This window comes from Lytechinus pictus, chromosome 8, assembly GCF_037042905.1.
Source record: "Lytechinus pictus isolate F3 Inbred chromosome 8, Lp3.0, whole genome shotgun sequence".
Lineage (NCBI taxonomy): Eukaryota > Metazoa > Echinodermata > Echinoidea > Temnopleuroida > Toxopneustidae > Lytechinus > Lytechinus pictus.
The window spans coordinates 28,413,261-28,434,049 of record NC_087252.1 but is presented as its reverse complement, the minus strand read 5'-3'; the positions used below and the strand labels follow the sequence as shown (position 1 = coordinate 28,434,049).

At 36.1% G+C, this 20,789-nt stretch overlaps 1 protein-coding gene across 1 annotated transcript in view; it reads right to left on the bottom strand.

The window, feature by feature from the left end:
- Positions 1-4,091: 4,091 nt before the first annotated feature.
- LOC129266575 (limbic system-associated membrane protein-like) overlaps positions 4,092-20,789 on the bottom strand; it is a 41,785-nt gene continuing 25,087 nt past the window's right edge. Inside the window, exons 5-11 of the mRNA XM_064104189.1 lie at positions 14,774-14,896; positions 12,742-12,898; positions 9,230-9,330; positions 8,456-8,613; positions 7,686-7,890; positions 7,165-7,218; positions 4,092-4,330 (exon numbers count right to left, since the gene is read on the bottom strand). Of these exons, the coding sequence (XP_063960259.1) occupies positions 4,206-4,330; positions 7,165-7,218; positions 7,686-7,890; positions 8,456-8,613; positions 9,230-9,330; positions 12,742-12,898; positions 14,774-14,896 (923 nt within the window). The 3' untranslated portion in view covers positions 4,092-4,205. The remainder of the gene's footprint in view (positions 4,331-7,164; positions 7,219-7,685; positions 7,891-8,455; positions 8,614-9,229; positions 9,331-12,741; positions 12,899-14,773; positions 14,897-20,789) is intronic.

The following is a 20,789-nucleotide window of genomic DNA, read 5'->3' as shown; positions in this document are numbered from 1 at the left end:
AACTTGCAGTGAAAACCTATTTTGTGATTATGTTTTGTTATGTTATGTTATACCGAGGTTTTTACCTGACTGCTAAGAAAGCACGAATGCATGTGAGCAAGCAACCAGAGGACCGACGGCTTAAGGTCCTCTCCGAGGGACATGTTAATGAGGATAAATGCCTTACCAAAGGGCACTAGCGCACCACGTGGGAATCGAACCCGGGTCACCGGAATCCGAAACCCCCGCTTTACCGACTGAGCTATCGCGCCTCCGTTTTGCTTTTCAATTTTACATCAGCACCCCCAAAGTCAAAAAGTTGCTCCCAGTGCCCTGACCGCCATGCTACGTTAATTAATGCCACAGCGGGGTCGATGAAACAGAATCCCGATTGACCAAAACTACACAAGTGGTCGGTTAGGGTTCGGTTTTGTTTGCGCGACAGTAGCATCATACCTGTCAAATATTTGTTTTCGATAAATATTTCACAATACACAATGGGATAAAAACAAGTACTACATTATTTGAAATTATTCAGTATGATTTTAATATACCAACAATGTAACAAAACCAATGCATGTCACTAGACATTATGAATGACATTGAATGACATGAAATCTACTTCAATTTACATGCAGTGTATGAAAATTACAAATAATGCTTTCGAAATGAATTGAAATATACTTCATTATATTAGATGTATATAGCGTTTTCAGCACAAACTATAAAATGTAAAATATATTTTTTCTAGATAACTTTGTTGAAGTGACACTACTGAAAAATATCAGCACGATCATAAAAATTCGATTTTTTTTTATGCAGTCTTCTTTTTTTTAAATCTCATATTATCTTTTTCTTGTCCCTGTTCTTCTCTTTCTTCTTCTTTTTCATCATCATCGTCATCATTAACATCACCATCTTCACCTCCTCCAAAGCCGCCTTCTTCTTCTTCTTCTTCTCCTTCTTCATCTTCTTTTTCTTCTTCTTCACCGTCTCTTCTTCTTCCTATGCTCCACATCCTAATTTATTTCTTTTATTATTTTCTTTTCCCCCTCTTTATCTCTTCTTTCATTTAAACCTACTTTTCAAGATATCTTGGTGACTACTATGAATACAAATAGAACAGAATACAAAATAGGTTAAGCAATTTCAAAATTGTATTATTTACTGTAATTGCTATAACTTATGATTTATTTAAGCTATTCTTTGGAATTCAATAATTGATGAATTAAAAAATATGATTAAAAATCTTGACATGATCAAGAGAGAGAGATCAACTAAACAATAAATAAAAGACTTTCATTTCTGCATGTTTGCGTTTAAATCATCATGATCATTTTAATTTTTCACTATTAAGATTGCGATGAATGAGTGCATCAAATTTTATTGTGGCGCAAGCGCTCTTTTCGTTATTTTTCTTAATATCTACGCTACATTGCATTATCGTTATAGTATCATGTAAACAATCTTTGGAACTATGTTTCTTGGCAAACACGATGCTACACATATAACCTTACATTGAATACTTTATCTAACGTCATATTTAAATACAAATACATTCTAGAAAATATTGAAGGTCAGGTCAACCCAACAAAAGAGTCGATTTGAATAAATAGAGGGAAATGGAACAAAACATTTGACAATTTATCGAAATCCGATGTAAAGTAAGACAATCTGATTTAAGTTTTTAGATTTACTTTTTCAGTGATATGCATGCCATGTCACACACCCATTGTTCCCATTTAAAAATTCTCATTTAAAGGAGAATGAAACCCTTGAAACCAGCTGAATCCATATCAAAGAGAAAATTCAAAGAAACATATTGTTGAAAGTTTGAGGAAAATTGAATGAATAATAAGAAAGTTATGAGCATTTGAATATCGAGATCACTAATGCCATGTAGATCCTCCCATTGGCAATGCGACCAAGATCTGTGATGTCACACACGTACAACTCCCTCATTACTTTAGTACTTATTTCACTTATATTCTCACTTTAATAGAGTCTATCACAAGGTGAGGTGTTCTTTTTATGAGAGGACAAGTACAGAGGTTTCACAACATTATATCATTGATGAATCGTTTGTCATATGATTAGAATGAGCAAAAAGAGATGTTTTGGAGTATATTTTCAGTGTCCAAAAGGGGAGAGTTGTTCATTTGTGACATCATAGATCTTGATCGCACTGCCAATAGGAGGATCTCCATAGCATTGGTGATCTCGACATTCAAATGCTCATAACTCTTATATTGCTAGTCCTATTTTACTCAAACTTTTGTTGATCTTATTCTTTGATTTTTCTGCTTTCACAAAAGCTAACTTGCTCCAAGAGTTTCATTCTCCTTTAATAAACGGATGTGGAATATTTCGATTTACCTCCCTAACCATAATACGTAAAACTTAGTTTGATTTGTCATGGAACATGAATTACCATTCACTGTAATTTGTATAGATTTGTCATCCTCTGTAGTTTTCGATATTTTACATAACATAACAAAACATGACATAGGATTTGTGCATAACATCATCAGGCCACTTTACAATCCTACCAGGATATGCATGTAAATGTTTCCCAAAAAAAAATTAAGCGAGGTTTAACTTCCCCCAACTTGCTAAACTTTAAATTCTGATTTTGAAGAAATTGTTAGTTTTTTCCCTACCGGGTATTCCTTTGTATGTTAAAATTAACTTGTTGGAATAGACAAAACCTTTGACATCACAATACAAACGATATAGATATAAATATAAATATTTCGAGTGTAGGCCAATGCGTATATTCAAATTTTAAGACATATCAGATTTTACACTATATAGGTACAATTTTATGTGATAATCATTATATACACATATAATAACTGAATTTGCAAACAAACATCTGTTCTTAATCTCCCTGTTAAATTCAGTAGAAAATTAAAGCGTACAGTTATGTCATATTTACAATGATGTTATTTTCAGTGACGATTTATTAACAGAGTCATAATTATAGAAACATTACATCATATCTATTTTCTATCCCAACACTTCCTGCCATTTAACCGTTAACGCCAATGCATTGCCGATCTATAAGCAGGAGGGTGTTTCATAAAGCTGTTCGTAAGTTTAGAGCGACTTTAAGAACGACTGGTGAACCTTTCTTGTAGTAAATGGTATATTGAATTGGCGATGGTTTAGCGCGTAAGAAGGGTTTACCAGTCGCTCTTATAGTCGCTCTTAACTTACGAACAGCTTTATGAAACAGCCCCCAGGTATCAATGTACAAAGCGTTCGTCGCGTCTTACAGCATACGAAAAAAACTTCCAACCCATTATCAAAAAGCAGATATCATACACTCAGCATGGTGCATATCATTACCACCCACACGCGCACACGCACACAATTACATCACTGCGCAGACATTCTCATGCAAACCCTTTCTAGGTCAAAATTATTTAGGTCCATGTCATAGACGTTTGAAGCATGCCTATTTGAGGTACAGTAAAATGAAAACAAAAATTTGTACTCTATCAATTTCAAACTAATCTTATCAAATCATTTCATATCAGTTGGTGAAAAATGGCAGGCCTACTGCCGTAGATTTGCTTAAACTCATATCCTAAGTGACGACGAAAAAACAATAACGTCTATCTCGCGGCATGGTAAATTTACCATACGAAAGTTTTCTTTGGAACATATCTACATTTTATTCTCCAGAAATAATTACTTTTTTTTTCATCAGACTTTATATCAAGGCCTATTGTTCAGGACCCTGATTTCAGCAATCCATTTGAAATATGATTTCAAAATAAATTAGATACAGTTAGAACTAAAAGGCTCCTAAAAATCAAAGTTAAGGGCTTCGTAACACAAAAAAAGATAATCATTTTAAAAAAAAATGCCATGCAAACTGTTGCATGCTGGAACTCCCAGCATACATACGATTAATTATTTAATAAGCATGATTTGATTCTTGCAAAATGATTGTTACAGTAAGTTTAGCATAAATTACAGTCTAAAGAGCACTGAAACTAATATGTTAATTGTAAATTAACGTGGTTTGCCTACATTCGACTGATGGTCAAAAACATGTAAAGGATTCTTGGATTATATGCATGATTTTAACTAGGCACTAATTCTCCATTATTTTCTTCGTTTTCTGATACCGAAACTAATAGGCTAAATTTCATAAAATAGTCAAGCTAAAGAGGCGCTATAACATCTTAACTTCTTCTTTAAAGTTTGATTTTTTTCTAATGAGAACACAAATGCGACGAAGTAAAGGAAGCGCTGAGAGCTACGAACAATGAAGGCGCTATCACATGTGCGCTCGATCTCCACTGATCAGATTTGGCCGTCCATAGTCCAGAGTTGCCACCTGCCATAAGAAAATGGTTGTGTATATATATAATTGAAACAACTATATGCAATCCGGGCTTATATATAAACAAATGGAGTAAATTTCATTGAGCAGAATGCTAAAAATGTCATCAAATTCTGATAACAAATAACGAAGTTATTGAATTTTCAAGTTTAAAATATTTTTGTGAAACAGGTAATTATGCACATCGTCATGAATGTACATTAGGTGGGCTGATGATATCACATCCCTAATTTCCTTTTTCTTATGTTATGACATGATATCAATTTCATTTTTCTCCCTTATGTCTCCCTTATGATAAAATAAGTTGCAGAAATCTATTGAATTAAATCAGTTGTTCATCCCAATTATTTAGTTTAGTTTACTCGAACGATGTTGTGGGACCAAGCCTCTTCATTGATCAAAGTAGAATGTCTATTGCTGCTCTCCTTCAGACAAAATTAGATGCGCTACTTATGTTGGCAGGGAGAAGTGGCAGGGGTATCGTAGACAGCAAAAAAATCCATGAAAAACACACGAAAATCGAAAATCACTCAAAATCATAGGCAATGTTCTCCCAATGCTTATCGAGTCCATTCTTAAATGAAATCACTGAACAAGCAGTAACTACATCTTCCGGGAGACTGTTCCACACATCTATCACTCGGTTAGCAAAGAAAAAGAAAACACAAAAACCGCACATCAAGACGTGAATATCTTTTCCCTAGCTTTTAAGGAATGACCACGTATTTTACCACCATTTCTCAGACAGAAAAGCTCAGAACTTTTATAGTAACCATGCAGATATTTGTACACATCAATCATGTCAACTCTTTTTTCGTCTGTGACTGAGTGATTGCAATTTTAGGAGGCGAAGAGACGTTCACAGTATGAAATGTGCTCACTACCTGGGATCAATTTAGTAGCTCTACGCTGGACACTCTCTAACCGCCTCTTCTCACCCAGATTATACGGTGACCACTCAGCCTGACCATACGCTAAGATTGGACGAATAATATCCTTCAACAAAAGCTTGATAGAGGTCTTATCAAACTCTACAAAGTTCTTCTTTTAATACAAGCAGTCTATTAGACTTTGATACCACTTTAGAAAGACGTGAGTCTACTTGAACTCCTAAATCTCCCTCACTCTCACATTCACGTAGAGCAATCGATTGCGAACCTTTGGTCATAATGATACTCAATGTCAGACCTACTTCTTCCAATCTTCAATACAGTACATTTATTTGGGTAAAAATGTAGCTGCCACTTCTCAGCCCAGGCCTCAAGCTCAGTCAAATCATTTTGCAATTTACCGGTGGCCCCTGGAACATCAGAACGAATATACAACTTAGTATCGTCAGCAAACAGCTTGGCTGAAGTCTGCACTGAAGCTGGGAGATCATTTACATACATAAAAAAACAAAATGGGGCCGAGGACACTGCCCTGGGGTATTCCACTGCAATCTTCTGACCAGTGGAGGTGTTGACCACTGACAACGAACCTCTGACGTCTACCAGCAGAAAGTCTCTAATCCATGCATGCATTTTACCTTTGACTCCAACAGCTTGAAGTTTACTAAGAAGTCGGTGATGGGGGAACAGTGTCAAAGGCTTCCATAAAATCCATGGACACTGCATCTTTACTACCGCCACCATCCAAGGACTCACTCATCCAGGACTTCTAAAAACTGTGTAGTACAAGAACGTCCAGCAATAAAACCATGCTGAGAACAGAGAGCAGGTCATTCTCCCGGCGATGACGAATAAGTTGTGTTCTTACCAAGCTTTCAAGTAACTTTCAAATAACATATGTCAGACTGACAGGCCTGTAGTTTCTACCTTCTGATTTGCTACCACTCTTGAATACCGGGGTCACATTTGAGCACTCTTCCACTCTTCAGACAAAACTCCTTGTCCTAAACTTTTCTGAAACAGAATGGAAATAGTAAGCAAAGTCCACCAGCTAACTCCTTGAGTACACGTGGATTGCAGTGGATTACTTGGTTGCAGTTTACACAGACTATATCATTGGATGATATCTCTATATCATCAAACGGAGCAATAAAATCACTCACAGGGGGTACTGGCATGTCATTCATATTCTCCTGAGTAAAAACTGATGTGAAAACATCCTGTAAAACTTCAGCCTTTTCCTTGTTCGAAGTAGTAGTACTCCAATCAGGTTTGACAATGTTGGCGACTGATTCCCGGACAGTTGAAAACATTTGAATAAACATAAATTCAATTGTAATAAAATACAAAAGAACCAGTGGGGATATGAAATCACCAGTTTGCGCATTAAATAACGACACAACGACATGCATAAAACTGTTTTCATGTGCCTAGTCAGGGTCCTTAATTTGAACCCACATCTACGGGACCTCCTGAAAATGAAAATCATTTTCGATTGTTTCAATGGGAAATAATTGATACACATTTACCTAGTTTAGGTTTGTCTATGTCAATGAGAAATATTCAAAATCCTTTATTTCGATTGAATTCGTGCATGGTTGTTGTTAGTATACTAAAGAAAAAAAACATTGGCGGAAAATAGGGAAGTAGTGAAAAGAATATGAGTACTAAATATAGGCCCACCTATGTAATACTTCAGTCACATTTCCCCTACGGCGACCATACGGCGAGTTGAAAACAGCCGTTATATTCACTTTTATTCAAACCACCTATATATAGCTGGTACAAAACGGTTGTTTTCGACTAGCCTACGGCCGCCGTAGGGGAAATGTGACTGGGTATAACAGACTCCAAACGGACCGATTATATGCCATTCGAAACAATGTAATAGCTTTGATCGGTCTGGAGTCGGCTTTGTTTGTGTGACTGAGGTATTACCTGTATCTTGCATCGTTTGCCTAGCTTCGGGTGGGAGAGTGGTAACAATATCCTCTGTACAATAAAATAAATACGTGAATTAAACACATGAATTTAAAACGAAATCTATTTTGAAGATAAAGATTCTTTAAAAAGAAATGGATTATTCAACTTCATTCCGGAATTGAATAATCATAGTTCTTTTTCTTGCAGCTAAAGCTTTAATAATAATTACAAACCTTTAGTGGCTTTTAGGTCAGACAAGAATCCCCTGAGTATATTTTTTTAGACAATCGGTGTTTTGATTGCTGCAATGGTGATGGCTACAATTACAAACGTCCATATTGAGTCCGAAGTACATAGTACAAAGGGAAAATAAACACTTTCTTTAATACTTCAAATCATCTTCTGATACGTATGATACTACCGCAAGTAGGACTTCACATGCCAAATGTTCGTTAACCTACACGTAAGTTACTCAATCCATTAATGTACGGAATGTTTTCTATAGTTCAAGAATTTTAGAAAGTAGGTTTTCTCACCGAGTCTTGTCCTGAATTTGAAGTCAGCACAGTCCCCAGTGCCGTACATGTTCCTTGGACATATCTGCCCTTCGTAGGTGCTGTCGTCTGAGAGGTCACGAAGAATGAAAGTTTGTTGGACCGACCAGGCGTCGGGACGAGGATACACGGTGTCTGCTAAGGGCTGCTCTGGATAGAATCGTACGCTGCTTCGTCCATTTACGTCCTAATGAAGTAAAGTATTATCGTGATCAGTATAACAGTAATATATAAGCCATATAGCAACAAATGAAATAATAGCTAGCCATACAAGTGACATCAATTATGCAATTAGAAATGGAAGAACTGTAAAAGTAACGATAAAGATGATCATTATAATAATAATAACAATATTTATTATTACCAACAGGGTTAGGGTGATATATAACAATAATGGATATGACACTGGCAAAGGCGAGGATTATGATAATATCAAGAACAGAAGAATTAGTAGTAGTAATGATAAAGATGATGATAGTGATTCTCATTGAACCCTAACTCGTATGTTTTCCTCGTAAGTCTCAATTGTTCCTTTCCTTCGAAAAAAACCGTAGCATCACCAAAAAAAGCTTTCAAATCAATTTAGTCAGAATGTCTTCTTTAATTGTAAGGCACATCTTCTGCAATTACATCTTAATTGTATGACAGAAGTCCATAATGATAAAAGTAACAATAATAGATTATAACACCATTGCATAGTGATCATTCGCAAATTAGATCCGATACTTATATGACTTTGAATTCGTCGTTACCTCTATCCATGTCTTTCTGTAGTAAATATCATATGCCTCGATCTCTATGGTGTCCTGAAGTGCCTCTTGAAGATTAGCTCCAGGTGTCCATCGTAATGTGTAGATGTGACGGCGAGTGCCATGGAAACTACTGGTAACCTGAGGGGCCAGAGGGCGTCCTATATTCAAGGATCAATTGCATAAAAATATTTATAACGAGAACTATGATTCTAGTGAATAGCAGTTCTAGCCCGCAACCAATATCTATCTTCAATAAATATAATTTGTTTGATAAAAAAAATGTCAGGAACCAATGTTTTGAAAATTAAAATTGTAAGAATATTCAATTCTCTCTGAAAAAAAGTTTTATCATATTTGGCTTCTTTCCTTTACCGTTATCTGCACTAAAAACTTGCCCTCAATTCTTGACCACTCGGGATTTTAAGATTAAGTATCGTATTTTTGACAGTGCTATGTTCATCGATGACATTTATGACGCATTGGTATTATTCTTGGACCTCTAGTCCTTCGCCTTTGATCCTTGGTCTTAAAATGGGCAGTTCGGATTACCAAATTCATTTTTGTTTTAATTATTGCTGGTAACATTGATATGATTGGTGTTTATTCCGCCAATGAAACCGCCATCTCTGGTAAAATTGCGTTTCTTTAATCAATGAAGACTACCCGGTATGTACTGGGCTACTGATATGGTACAAGTCGCTGTAATAATGCGCCATCTTGCGTCTGTGGCGAAAGTACTGATAAATAAAATGGCGTCGCAACGACGTAACTCACCACTGACTTGAATAGTGGTATTTGATGACCCCAGTCGATTGTATGCCACGCACGTGTAGTTTCCATAATCCCGTCTCGGATCCAATGATATTATGACGAGTCTGTGGAAAAGATTGCTATGTGATCGTTCCATCGGAGATATCGATATTAGGAATCGTGATAAAGTCAAACGTGAATTGACGGCAGTTGCATGATTATAACACGAGGTGCTACAAATACACATAATGTACAAATTGAAGCTTGGCAAGACATGAAATTGTTAGTTGATGGAAACATTGAAGGCAAATACATGCACACTGACTAACAATGTACATACACAGGAGATCATCGAAAAAAAAATGATAGTTTAGGTATTGATTCAAATTATGATATTTAAAGATAATAAGCCAATCTACTATTATGCATAGGGGCAGGTTAAATGTGTTCTGTCAAATTATCTTGAAGACTGAGAAACACAAATCCTCAGCGTTGATCACGATTTTCAATTTGACTTTAAAAACCGTAGCTTTTTAAATTTCAATCTTTTGTTTCAGCGTCCAACATAAGTTTGAAATACTTTCATTGTAAAAATACTTAAAAAGACTATTACATTCATGGTGCGCTAGAGTGCATAAGAGATTGTGAATGAGTGCTAAACTACGGTGAAAAAAAAATAGTTTACATATTTCATAGAGATATTCAAATGAGTGAGAGTAATGAATTAAAAAATAAATAAAAGTAAATAAATTGATATGAATTAAATAAGTTCAGCCATGTCAGCTTATTATAGCCAAAATGTGTTTCTGTAGCTGTTATAATAGTCAATATTCACTAGTAGCTGAGAGAGAGAGAGAGGAAGTAGGAACGATACAAACAATAAGACAATAAGCGCGAAGCGCAATATATTTTCATTTATTTGCGTCTTTGGAATAAATGTATGCGTTCCTCATGCAGGTTTCAAATTATTACATGAATACAAATAGGCCTCTCTCAATACAGGAGTATGGGGTTGATGACGAAATGTTCTCCCGCTACTTGCCTAGTAAAGTTCTCATAACAAAGCAAAGGAATCCTGCTCGATTGTGTTAGTGGAAACGGGGACAGCGGAAGAAACGAGACCGAGGTGATGGAGAAAGGGGTTAGTTACACTGAAACAGCAATAGAATTGTGTTAGTATCAGGAGAATGTTTAGGATCCACACAATGAGTTAGTACGCCACACCATGCACAAAAATAATCAATAAGTTAGAAGTGGTGTTCGTGAATGAAAAGGGATAACATTACAAGTCAGTTTGTGTTCAGAACTGGAAGGTGTGAGTCTGATGGGTTTGTGTAACCTTGACCATTTATCCAGCATATTTATACATACTATGGCGCGCCACTTCTATTAGATTGAGAGAACGTTAAATTCTTAATTTTTTGCAAGTTCCATTTATTAGTGGTGACTTGCATTTTCTAATGTCAAAGTATTTTTGTTTCTAAAGTTGATTCCTGATTTGTGTCATGCATTTCTATTTTGTTTGGTAGATTGAATATATCAGCTTGAGAGCTGCCTGTTTTGGTTTGTTTTCAAATAAACCAATAAAAAAATAAAATTTAATTCAATTTCTTGATATCAAAAATTGTGAATTTGACTTAACAAGACATGATTTTGATACATTAAAACGAATGATTTTTTTTTATACAACGAAATCGATTTTCTGGCATGAAGATTTTAAATCTTGACATACATAATTACAATTTACTGATAAACGGCTTGACATGCGTACGTCGACACACGCTGTTTAATTGTCCACGGGCCCACTGCAGAGAGAGAGCTACGTTTGATTAAAACTCAAAATATCGAGTTTAAGTCCCTAATACGCACTGTTGATTGGCTGAAAGTCGATTTGAGTTTAAAATGTTAGAGTTGCGTTTGATTGCACTCTTGCTACAACCAGCCCCTAATGCCACAGTCCCTTAATGAGCATACTGATATCACAATTATGGACAGCAAGTGAGCAATAAACCTTCATCTTTTATCAGAAATTTATTAAAGTTTTCAGACATTGATTAAAGTTTTCATTTGTATGAAAATAAAAGAAAGAATAAAAAGATAAATTGATTGGTTTTATTCATTATACTGACGATTGGCCTGTATAGGATTAAGACAGGTAACTTAAAATATCATCCAGGATAGTCGAGATTCCTTTTAATATTTCTACTGGGTTGTTTATCATGCACAAGAGTGAAAGCTTAGAGAGAAATCCCTAATATTACAATGAAGAATACCTAGGCTATCATGTCGGTCCTTCGGGTAAACCAAAGCTCATAGTTTGGTTTTCATGCTCTTTTTATACATATTTCTCAAATAGATCTCTTAAAGCATTCTTGGCATCCGATTAGAATCATCCCCATCATTTATTTCGCATTGGCGCAACCAATGTCAGGATGTTCTCTGGATTGTCGCTGCAATGTTATGCTACCGTCACAACGAAACCGACTCCAATCCAACCAATGGCATTATGTAATTGGAAAAAACGTTATAGATCTGGGGCCCGTTTCATAAAGAACTTTCAACTGTTGTAACTTTGCCATAATGGCAACTACCATGGCAACAGGGCTCAGCAGCCAATAGTAATCAAGGTTTCCATGGTAGTTGCCATAATGGCAGTTACAACAGTTGCAAGTCCTTTATGAAACGGGCCCCAGATCGATCTGGGGCCCGTAACACAAAGCTTAGCAATGGTCGTAGAACGTTTTTCTACGATTGATTGCATAGACTTCAATGTACAATCAATCGTAGAAATCAAACGTACGATTAATCGCAAACCTTTGTGTTTCGGGACCCTGGAGTCAGTCTCATCGGTCTCATCGGTCTCAACAGGGAAATTTTGCACCGCGGCTTACGACGGATTTAAAAGCACAGTAAATGTTTTGAAAAAGGCCCGTAAAATGACAAAGGTCAGCTGGGAAGTCTTTGGTGAACAGTAGTTTCAGAGCTCAGGGCCCTGGGAACAATTTTTGAGAAGGGGTGCTGAGATAAATTTGAATAAAGCAAAAAGCAAAACAAAAATAAGTTTTCACAACTAAAATGGAGATCAAATTGGTCCCAAAAATTTGAAAAGCAAAACAAAAAAAAGGCTTCATTACAAAATAGGGGTCGTTTTGGTTAAAGTTGACATTTTGACACTTCTTCCAGAATACCTGGGAGTGTTCCGTATGAAGAATAATACACGTAACACCCCCAAAGTAATTTTTGGGGTGCTTCAGTTCCCCCAGAACCCCCGCTTCCCAGGGCAATGTCGGAGCTGACGAAAATTTGCAAGTATATCATTTGTCCTGAGTACAAGACGAAACTGCTGTTTTGATTCACCCATTAACGACAATGACTTCTTTGTTGTTCATTGTCACAAAGGGCATTAAGCAATACATTTTCTCCGTTCTTTATTCCGTCGTGCATTGTAGAGCAAAAATTCTACCATAGCGTTATGGTCAGATCTAGAACACTTGAAGCCATACCACACGTTTTGTATGGACGCCGCCCGATCCTACCTGTTATCTGAACTCTGCGATGTAAGGGTAAGATTTTTATTATCTTTCATCCAGTAGAATCTGGCTTTCGGTACTGCTTTGACGTTACACTGGAGTAGAAGATACTTCCCCTCCCCGACGCGAATGTCTGGAGAAAGGGTCTGTACTTCGGGAGCATCTGAGGGAGAAAAACAACAAAGGCAAAGGTTAGCATTGTGTCTGGCGAGAGTTTCATAAGGAATTCTCCCAGTGATTAGGAAGTTTCTGCACAGCGACTTACGGAGGATTGAAAAACAGAGAAAATTTATTGTCAAAATGCCCTTTATTGCAAAGAACATTACCCATTTTTTCCCCCGAAAATTGGTGAATCAAAACAGCAGTTTACTCCAGGGATTCGTTTCATTAAAGCTGTTCGTAAGTTAAGAGCGACTTTAAGAACGACTGGTGAACCTTCCTTACGCGCAAAATAATCACCAATGAATATTTAATGATGAATATCATTTACCACAAGAAAGGATCACCAGTCGTTCATAAAGTCGCTCTTAACTTACGAACAGCTTTATGAAACAACCACCTGAACTTTGGACAAACGACATATTTGCAATCATTCGTCAGCTCCGAAACTTTGGACGAATCTACCGATTCACCAATTTTCGACAAAGACCTCTAAGCTGTATTTTCAATACATCTATTGTAATCTTGCCGAGATCGTCCATACGACTTGGAGCGATAAACTCCCTTTTATCAACGACTGATAAACTACTTCGAGTCTTTAATTGCATCTGACTAGCCGAGACTAAATCAGTCACTCAGAACCACTGAAAACACTTCACCAGTCATGTAAGTGAAACACGGCGCTTTTCAACCTTTTTTCTTAAGGACCACTTTGACTCTCATATTTTTTCTGAGGCCCACCTATTAAAATTTTTTTAGGAAAACGTCCATTTTAATGGAATTTGAACACAAAGCTCTGAAGCACATTCGAAAAAACAGTTTGAGAACTAATCTGCATTCGCAAATGTCCTGTAAATGGGCGACAATTAACTATATACACAATATGCATGCACACGAGGTTCACATCAAAGTTAGCTCGAAACCATCATGGTGTAACTATTGCATGCTTTGGAATATGCATAATACCTTTAATATGAAGCGCGCTTTATATTTTTGTTTGACCGATCGGACGAAACATGTTCGGACAGGTCTATGAAATATACTACGGTATATAGTTTTCCCCGATTTTTTTACTCCATTTGGAGCTTCTAGTGGCCCACCTGAGAGAGCTTCGCGGCTCACCGGTTGAGAAGCGCTGAACTAACAAACAGAACATGTTATGATAACGCCAATGTGGTATGAGCTTACACATGAATCTAACACTGATGTTGTACAAGCAGTGGTGGACCAACTTGACGCTTTTGTCTCCGCAGTGAACCACGTTTAAGGTGATGGTTATTATTCGGTTGAGGGGGCAAGACATTTTGTGGTTGTTAAAATTCTGACAAAATCACTAGCCAAAAATGGGCCAATTTTCTCCACTCTTTTAAAAAAATCCTAGATCCATCCTTGCTTAATTTTCAATACATCTTTCAAAAACAGAGGGCAGATCAAGTATTCAGCATACATCAATTTAGAAAGAAAATATCTTCCTTTAAGCAGTGAAATATCACTTTTTCGATCCTTCCTAACACTCCGTAATAAACTAATATTACTATTACGAGACGCAAATGATATCATAATTGACATCTATCGACTTACCTCGTTTATGCGCGGGTCATGCATTGAAGACTGTTCTATTATCTATCTAAAATTCTATCATCTTTTTATTTCTTTTCATATTTCCTATAAGAAATACTATTAATGCATTTCGTTCAACTTTTTTTTTTCAAGATTTCGTCCTCTACACAAATCAGTAAAACAATTTTATATTTTACATATTAAGGCAAATACAGGAAAGCAAATGATCATATTCATTTTAACATGATCATTGTAACACACAGCTGTAACATTAAAAACATCAAAACTGAATCAATGATCAGAACCGGAAATGACGTACACTGAACCACGACATCGATGACCCTGCTGTCAGGGGGGTCTCGACCCGAGACTCCATTCTCAGCGTCGCAAACGTACTGTCCACTCTGCTCCCGGGATATATTCAACAGGGTAATGTTATCACCTGAAAAGATAATGAACGACGAATGAATTGCAAATTTACAAAATAACAGTGATCTTGATGACGATCACGATGATGACGTTAGTAATTTCAGTGATCATAATAATCAATAATGATAGTAAAGTATATGATACTAGTACTTCTACTGACAGTCACAACAAGAACAAGAGCAAATGTCCATGATCATTGTTATCAATATTAGTTGTAGTATTAGTAAAAATCATAATAGTAGTAGTAGTAGCAGTAGTAGTATTAGAAATAAAAGTAGTAATGTTATTATCACTATCGCCATTGCCATTACCATCATTATCATCAACATCATCATGATTATTCCTGTCCTCTTTTTTCTTCTTCTTCTTCATCTTCTTTTTTTTCTTATCATTATTATTGTTGTTACAATTTTTATCATTACCACCGTCATCATCATCATGAAGATAAAGATTAAACCTTTGTTTTGATAATTAATATTTATTTTACGATAATACTTAAAATAATCATGCACCCTTTTTTCAGCCGATTAATACACGGTTGTCATCCCTTCATTCATCAAATCTAGACCTTGGTCCGATTCTGAGAAAAGTGTGAACGCGAACCGCAGTATAATTAGCAAAAGTATTGTATCAAATTACCATGACCTTGATCGATTTGTAATAATCTTATTAAGACTCCTCTTTCTCTCAGCCTTTCTCTCTCTCTCTGCCTGTCTCTCTTTCTCTTGCTCTCTCAAACTTAATATCCGAATATCATTTCGGTGGCGGATGGGATAATTCTTACTTGTGTACATCAAACGTGACTGGAATACATTTGAAGATGGATACATTCGTCATAACCTACATTTAGGACTAGATACCTACCTCATGTTGGATTGAGAGAGAAAGGGAGAGAGAAAGAAGTATATAAAAAGAAAATGATATAATGAGATGGGGATAGAGACAGAGACAGACATACAGAGCTGGAGGGATGTCCAATGGTTATTATTAAGGTTGTCCCAGTTTATAATAATTAGACTTCAATGGGAAGTAAAAGTGATTTACATGACAAGAACAAGGAAAGTACATAATATTGTTAACGGTATTGTTGGCGCCCTCTACGTTATATGGTTATCACAAATAATCCACACGCCCATTCAATATAAACCTGTTGGAAATGAAGTTAATTACGAGGAATGGTTAATACATTAATGTAGGGAGCACAGTTTTCATTTAAAATAAATTACATATTGCGCATTGAAAGGTTCAGTTCTTGTTTCGTGTTCGGCTATTCAATGAAACAAACAACCAATGGGGACAATAAAATGAGGAAAAAACATGAAAGAATTAAAAAAGGTAGAGTATAAAATAAATCATACAAAATGATAATCGTTGAAATAATAATAAAATATATATTTTATCGCCATAAACATCAGTCATAGTTAGCATCATTTATTTGAAAAGGGGTTTAAAAAAGTGCGAACGAATCAACCCTCTTATCAACTTTCTTTACAACCTTCTACCAGAAATCACTTCTTGTCACAGTCCCATTGCATTTGAATGAATTACCCGAACGCCTCCGATTCATAAAAGACATTAAACAATTTATCCTCATTTTGTACATATCTTATCTCTTTTCATGTGTATATACAATTTTTGCTTACTTTTAGGTAACATTTGTACAGTATCATTTTCCATAGCTAATTATGATTATTTCATTATTTGAATTTTAATATTAGTATTTATGCTCTATTCTTTGTTTATATTTAAATATGTCACCATGTTTGATATTTGTGTTTGCTTACGAAGGGCCCCAACGAAAACCAGCTTGTTGCTGATTGGGCTACCCTTCTTTTAAATATTTGAAATTAAAAATAAATAATAATAATAAATCATGCTTAAATTGTACCATTATCCGAGATTTATGAAAAATATCGTCAAAAGCTATTGCACCCAAATGCCAGATTAGAATAAATCACTAATGTTTAATCGAATAATATTTGTAATATAGCGAGGAACGTGTAATAAAGATAGTAAAGATAAGGTAAATAAGGAAAACATTTTTACGGGTTTTTTTTTTTCCAGTTTAAAAAACTGGAAAGTCAAATTTGATATTTGTCCACCTTTGACCAAAGCCATCTTTCTCTTTAAAGGTTGCCAATTTTATATTGTCTCACTGATAAACGGCTTTCCGCTACTGTAAGCATGCCGTCGCGACAATACGCTTTATAGCGCTCGTGGGGAGTCCACACCGACGCGATGGTGTCAACTTAAACTATCATTTATTCATAGTTTTTAGAGGAGGCACTTTGCCTCCGGTATCGTTCACACTATCCCCAAATTGACGACCGTTATTTTGTTGTGTGTGCGTGTGTGTGTGTGTGTAACTGCACGGGATGCTAAAAAAATAACCTAAACGTTCTCAAGCGTACGCATATGCGCACCCCCACCCATCCCACACACACAGCCTCATCTCACACAAACACACCCACTCCCACACATACGTCTAATACCTGTACGTTTGACCTCTACGCGCACAAAAATGATGTCCCCACAGTAACGATTACTGGCTCCATTCATATAACACACACCCACACTCAAACCCCTATATTACGCATATGACACAGACACACACACATAAGATCCCCTCATTAAAGACTATTCACAGGCACACACACATCCTCAAGCAAACGTCATAATGGAATAGGGGCCCGGTTCATTAAAGTTGTGAAAATAATGCAATAACAGTATAAATCTATTGAAATTATTCAATTTGATTGGCTGATAGCAAACTTGTTACAGAAATTGTGAATTTGTGATTATGACATGTGTTTGTGAAACAGGACCCTGAATCGGAGTCGGGTCACCTAACATTCTGGAGCAGAATCTCTACTTGGCTCCTTGGATAATGTTACTTTGGAGGGGCCTTATTGGTCAAGGCTATCCCTTGATTCCATGGCAGTGGGAACACACCTCTTAGTCAAGGCTTTATAGTCAATTTATATGCAGAGACAGGTGAATAGCGGAAGCAGCTGTGTTTATGATGTGAAGAAATAGTAGATACAATAGCAATCTCACTTGTACCGTTTATGACTGCAGTACTCCAGAAAGATAGCAATTGCTATAATGATGAAACATTTTCCTTTGATCAAGCCCACACGAACCACGTTATCCTTAAAGGACAAGTCCACCCCAACAAAAAGTTGCTTTGAATAAAAAGAGAAAAATCCAACAAGCATAACACTGAAAATTTCATCAAAATCGGATGTAAAATAAGAAAGTTATGACATTTTAAAGTTTCGCTAAATTTCAGAAAACAGTTATATGCACATCCTGACTGGTATGCAAATGAGGAGACTATGACGTCATCCACTCACTATTTCTTTTGTATTTTATTATAAGAAATATGAAATATTCTAATTTTCTCCTCATTGTCAAGTGATACAAGGATTAATTCCTCCCTGAACATTTGGAATTAGCATTGTTTAATACTATATGGTTCAGTCAAGTTATTCCTTATTGTCAAATCTATAAAAAATGAAATATTGTATAATTCAAACATTCAATAAAAAACAAAAGAAATGGTGAGTGATGGACATCATCGACTGACTCACCTAGTTGTGCATATCACTGTTTTGTGAAAAATAAGCGAAACTTTAAAATGTCATAACTTTCTTATTTTACATCCGATTTAGATGAAATTTTCAGCACTATGCTAGTTTGATTTTTCTCTATTTATTTAAGTCAGCATTTTCCTGGGGTGGACTTGACCTTTAACTTCTAACCTGCTATTGCTTTACGCAGCTGAAGGGTTGTGGGGACGCCGAGAAGCCTTAAGTAAACCACTTCCTTAATTTACTCTTACAGTGGCTACATTCCAACGCTTCCCACGTCTTACAAAAAGGGCAAATTATCACAATTTGTGATGAATGAGGTCTGTTTTACACGCACATCAGCGGGCAAGCATTTTAATATAAGTGAATGAGGAAATATGGATGACTCAACTAGTGACTTTCTCCTTAAAATTAATTATTTTTGGTAGCATATCATGTTGTGTTTTTTTAGTGCTTCATGTTATATTCGTGGTCTTAATCCAGTTATCGGGCAGGAGGATTAAGATAGTAGTTTCAGCAAATCAATATATATTGAGAAGATACAATATCATTTTGAACCATATCGTGTGACCTTATTATAAGATCCATAAAAATATAAAGAGAGTAAGTGAAAAAGTATTGTTGCTTGTCCAAAAAAATAAAATTAATTTTAGACGTTTTTTTTTTCAAACTAAGTGAAAAAACAAACATTTTTTTTTCTTTTTTAAAACGTAGGTTTTTTTTTCATTTCTATATGTGTTAAATCCATATGATGAACCATAGGATGTTTCTCAGTTCGATATCCTGGGCCGCGTTGCATGCTTATTTAACCGCTGTTCCTTCTCTTTACAGAGGTTGGATGTCATGGTTTTCCATTTGTCTCTGTCCAGTGCTATCTTGCAGTATTCGTTTATCTTTCTGCCTGTCATCTCTTCAATATTTCCAAGCCAGCTTTTCCGTTTACGTCCCCTTCATCTTTTGCCTTCAATTTTTCCCACCATGATTTTCTTTGACAAAGATTCATGTCTTTTAGTATGGCCATAATATGAGTTTGCGTTCTTTTATTTTCTTTTATAGATATCAATAGTTCATAAAAAGTTTCTATTATGGCAACTTTGCCATCCAAAGGTAGCTACATGTACCATGGTAACGCTGATCAACAGCCAATCGGAATCAAGGATTCCATCCAAGTTATCAGTGCATTGCAAAGTTACCATAATGGTACCTTTTACTGTATGCAACGGATCCCTGGATGGAGACACTCAACTTTGACTGCAACGGTCTTAAATAAAATAGATATCTATTCATTGTGATTGCCAGCACAACGGAAATTTACATATGACTGTTATCTTTAATGGTATAAAATCAATGACCTTTCGATTTTCTTTCTCACGTTTAAACCTGTCCTTCACGTCCTCCCGACGAGGACCCCTTAGCATAAACTTTATCCATTAATTTGGGGATCGATTTTTACAACTGATCATACAGAAATATCAATGCAACCAATCACATAAATCAGCCCGAACTCAATCGCTTAATGTTGTGATGGGAGCCCAGAACAAGGTTATACACGTTCAATTTGCAGATTAAAAGATCCAATATCCTGCATTTCAACATCAATTAGTAAATAGCAAAATATTATCAATGAAATTGAACGGTTAGCATGGTTTGGCATATGAGCAATGCATTGCTGTAATAGATAATTGATTAAAATCTGTGCACGCGTTCATGATTAGGAAGATATATGCAAAACTTTTTCTACTTGAATGTGGAAATTATCTTCATTTCTTCGATTGAAAATAATGGCCTTGATGATGATCATAATGATGATGCATAGCATTTGCATAGCGCCATATATCTGTCAAAGACATTCAAAGGAGCGTTTTTGGAGGAGCCAGCCAATCTGGGTCGCCTAGAAAGGCGCACACCCACAACTTAGCAATTGTAGTAGTAATAGCTAGTAGCAATCCCTACTGAAAAACACACAGTGTCCAACAGTGTGTTCACAGTGTGGAACACACTGAGGCATCACCTTCACACTGTTAAATTTGATCATACCAACAGTGTGAAAGACATATTCACATAGTCGACCATGTGAACACTCTGTAAACAGTCACACTGTCGAGGTGACCTAAGGGTGTAAATACCTTCTCATTGTTGAATTTGAGCATTTTCACACTGTCCAGTATGTGAACACACTGTGGCCATACTGTTCTTTTTCCAGCATGGTTATTCCACTTTTGAAGAGCTCTTAATACATCGTGAAGATGGGTTGCAACGTCCTTAAGCAGTAACACGACATTTGCTGCTGCGACCATTGCTCCTGGCTTAATT